The sequence below is a fragment of the Osmia lignaria genome, chromosome 10 (genome assembly GCF_051020975.1).
Source record: "Osmia lignaria lignaria isolate PbOS001 chromosome 10, iyOsmLign1, whole genome shotgun sequence".
In the NCBI taxonomy this organism is placed as follows: Eukaryota; Metazoa; Arthropoda; class Insecta; order Hymenoptera; family Megachilidae; genus Osmia; species Osmia lignaria.
In genome coordinates this window covers 8798303-8800877 of record NC_135041.1, presented here as the reverse complement: position 1 = coordinate 8800877, position 2575 = coordinate 8798303, and the positions used below count along the sequence as shown (strand labels likewise).

At 38.2% G+C, this 2575-nt stretch overlaps 1 protein-coding gene across 1 annotated transcript; it reads left to right on the top strand.

The window, feature by feature from the left end:
- The first annotated feature begins 580 nt into the window (after positions 1 to 580).
- Positions 581 to 2327, top strand: LOC117611625 (trypsin 5G1). The gene is made up of 7 exons (XM_034339638.2): positions 581 to 709; positions 940 to 1040; positions 1110 to 1219; positions 1296 to 1434; positions 1503 to 1616; positions 1677 to 1860; positions 1924 to 2327. Exons 1-7 carry the CDS (start codon positions 649 to 651, stop codon positions 2025 to 2027), a joined length of 813 nt encoding a protein of 270 aa, XP_034195529.2. The 5' UTR covers positions 581 to 648; the 3' UTR covers positions 2028 to 2327.
- Positions 2328 to 2575: the final 248 nt, after the last annotated feature.

The following is a 2575-nucleotide window of genomic DNA, read 5'->3' as shown; positions in this document are numbered from 1 at the left end:
ACGGCACGTAATTAAAATTATTTTTCGACCCAACACGGTTCTCACGCCACCGGCTAATTAATTCGATGAATTTCGACAAAAAACGGCTCTTCAACTGGGAACAATGAAATCACGGCTGCGTTACGTATTAAATGAGAGTAGAGTTTATTAATTCGATATTTGCACGAATCAATGGCTATGCAACGAACAATGAGCTTCAATACGCATCGAGCTACTTTCCACGTGAAACTATTGTAATATTGAAAACAATTTTTCATATCGACGAGGTTCTTTTTGTTTAAACGCAGACGAGACGATTTTACAAAATGATAAACAAAGTATTACTTGTACTTAAACGTGTCCAAAAATTCTATAAAAACGGATTCCAATAAAACATCAAATTTATGACCCATTGCAACACGGATGTGGATACTAAAGTTCCTTCGCCGTTATCTTAATAACTTGAGCCATTTTTTGACCACACGTGGAAAACATTTTACTGACGATGGTTCAGCCCTTAATTGCATAGTATTAGCAGCATTAACAGCTTCCCGATAAACGAAAGACGGACACGGTAATCGCTAAATCGCATTGTTTATGCAAACGTTACGTGGCGATTGCTTTATAAGGAAACACTCGGTACCTTTCATAATCAGAAAAGTAGTTACCATGTACTCGTCATTGTTGATGATCTTTGGCTTCTCGGTGCTCTGCACGGCTTCCGGATATGGTTTAAGTATAATAATATTGTGTTGAATTAAATTCATTCAATTACAAATGTAACACAATAATTTGCTAAACTTTGAAACTTTAGTAATTAAACAATTTTCAATTAACGTCAAACAATACATTGGCGAGTTCATCAAAGGAATTAAATTACCAAATAAAATACCTAGATTAAATTAACCAAAACCATGTATCGAGTATCTATATCGAACGTCCAAAATTGTACGTTTGTAGGGAATTATCAGAAACGAATCGTGCCGATGCAAGAGCAGGATTCACCAGGATCAAGGATCATCGGAGGAGCCCAAGCTGGCATAGAGGAATATCCATTTGCGGTTAGTACCACGCACGATACATCATCACGGTCGATTTGGCATTTAGAGAATCGTTACTTCCGGTTGCAGGTCTCGCTGCAGAATAATGGCACGTTTTTCGGACACGAAGTCGAGCATTTCTGCGGCGGTAGTATAATCGGTGAAAAGTGGATAATAACATCGGCTCAGTGTGCTCTCAGGCAAGATTAATACACCGTATTTTTACTCATCTATTCAATGGGATATCCCACTTTCCTTTTTCTATACTTTTTACAGGATACGGGTGAAGGGCTTTCACGTGAGAGCAGGGACGTCGCATTACTACGAGAACGGTGAGATTTTCCGAGTGAAAAGTGTGACGATACATCCAGCGTTTAACGAAAATATTTACGACTACGATGTTGGTCTCATCGAGGTAATATTTCAAATTCTATTTTTGTCTTTTGTAATAACAAATTACTACTGCGTGTATATTTCTTTCAGCTTGCTGATAGTATAAAATACGACAACATGAAGCAATCGATCAAATTACCTCAAAGTCACTCGATGATCGAGGATGGCGTGCAGGTGCAAGTCCTCGGTTGGGGTGCATCCAGGGTAAGAATTCAGAATTTTTCCTGTTATCCGCTTTGGAAATGTTCGAACGAGTTTGTTCAGTTGTTAGGTCCCGTGTCAGAGGAATTGTTACGTAGCACCATGCAGAAAATTAACAACGAGAACTGTCAGCAAGCCAGTGGAGGTGATATATTAACGAACAGGATGTTCTGTGCCTTGTCTAACGGTGCTGGTCCGTGTGTGGGTGATTCCGGTTCGCCTCTCATCTTTGAAAACATGTTATTCGGTGAGTTTTATGAATGAAAATTACATCTAAGAGCAGAAACACAGAAGATGATTTAATTCTAAGGTATAACTTCGTGGAGCCGATCTTGCAGCTCGAAATATCCAACGGCTTTCACAGCCACATCCGAAGTAAAGGATTGGATCACAGAAGTAACAGGTATTGCTTAAACCCTTACATATCCCCGGATGTAACGCGATCCAAGGTATAACATAGGGGTTGCAATATTTTCCACGTTACATCCTGTTGCATGTTTTACAAGGGTCTCAAAGCATTCCTGATTCTATATCATCATACGTATCTTTATATGAGGTAGTTTCTTTTCTTAGATCCACTAGGATCTCAAAACGGTGTTATAGGAATAAATGAATAATATTGTAAAATCTAAGAATTAAATTTCTCGACGTGAATGGTTTTCGTTTTTGATATAAATTTTATTTAGAATGTTATAAAATGCATGTTAGAAATATAGAAAATATATAATCAATTAATATACACCTGTCTGCGCTAGCTATTTAAATCCTTGCTGTATTCAACTGTAACGTGGACTGAAAACATCAATATTTCTCTTGATACAGTCGATGATGAGTAACTTCTTTTGTCGCTCAAAATGTGGGTCAAAAGTGACCCGATATCGAGGTTAGCGAGGGTTAAACATCCCGCATGTTGGAAAGAGTACAGCAGTCGTTGTACAGGAGCGAAAAATGTAGGAGATAAA

Coding starts and splice junctions, on each gene's coding strand:
- LOC117611625 (XM_034339638.2), top strand. CDS start 649: ATGTACTCGTCATTGTTGATGATCTTTGGCTTCTCGGTGCTCTGCACG. Junction 1,617..1,676: donor TCGGTTGGGGTGCATCCAGG/GTAAGAATTCAG, acceptor GAGTTTGTTCAG/TTGTTAGGTCCCGTGTCAGA. Junction 1,861..1,923: donor CTTTGAAAACATGTTATTCG/GTGAGTTTTATG, acceptor TTTAATTCTAAG/GTATAACTTCGTGGAGCCGA.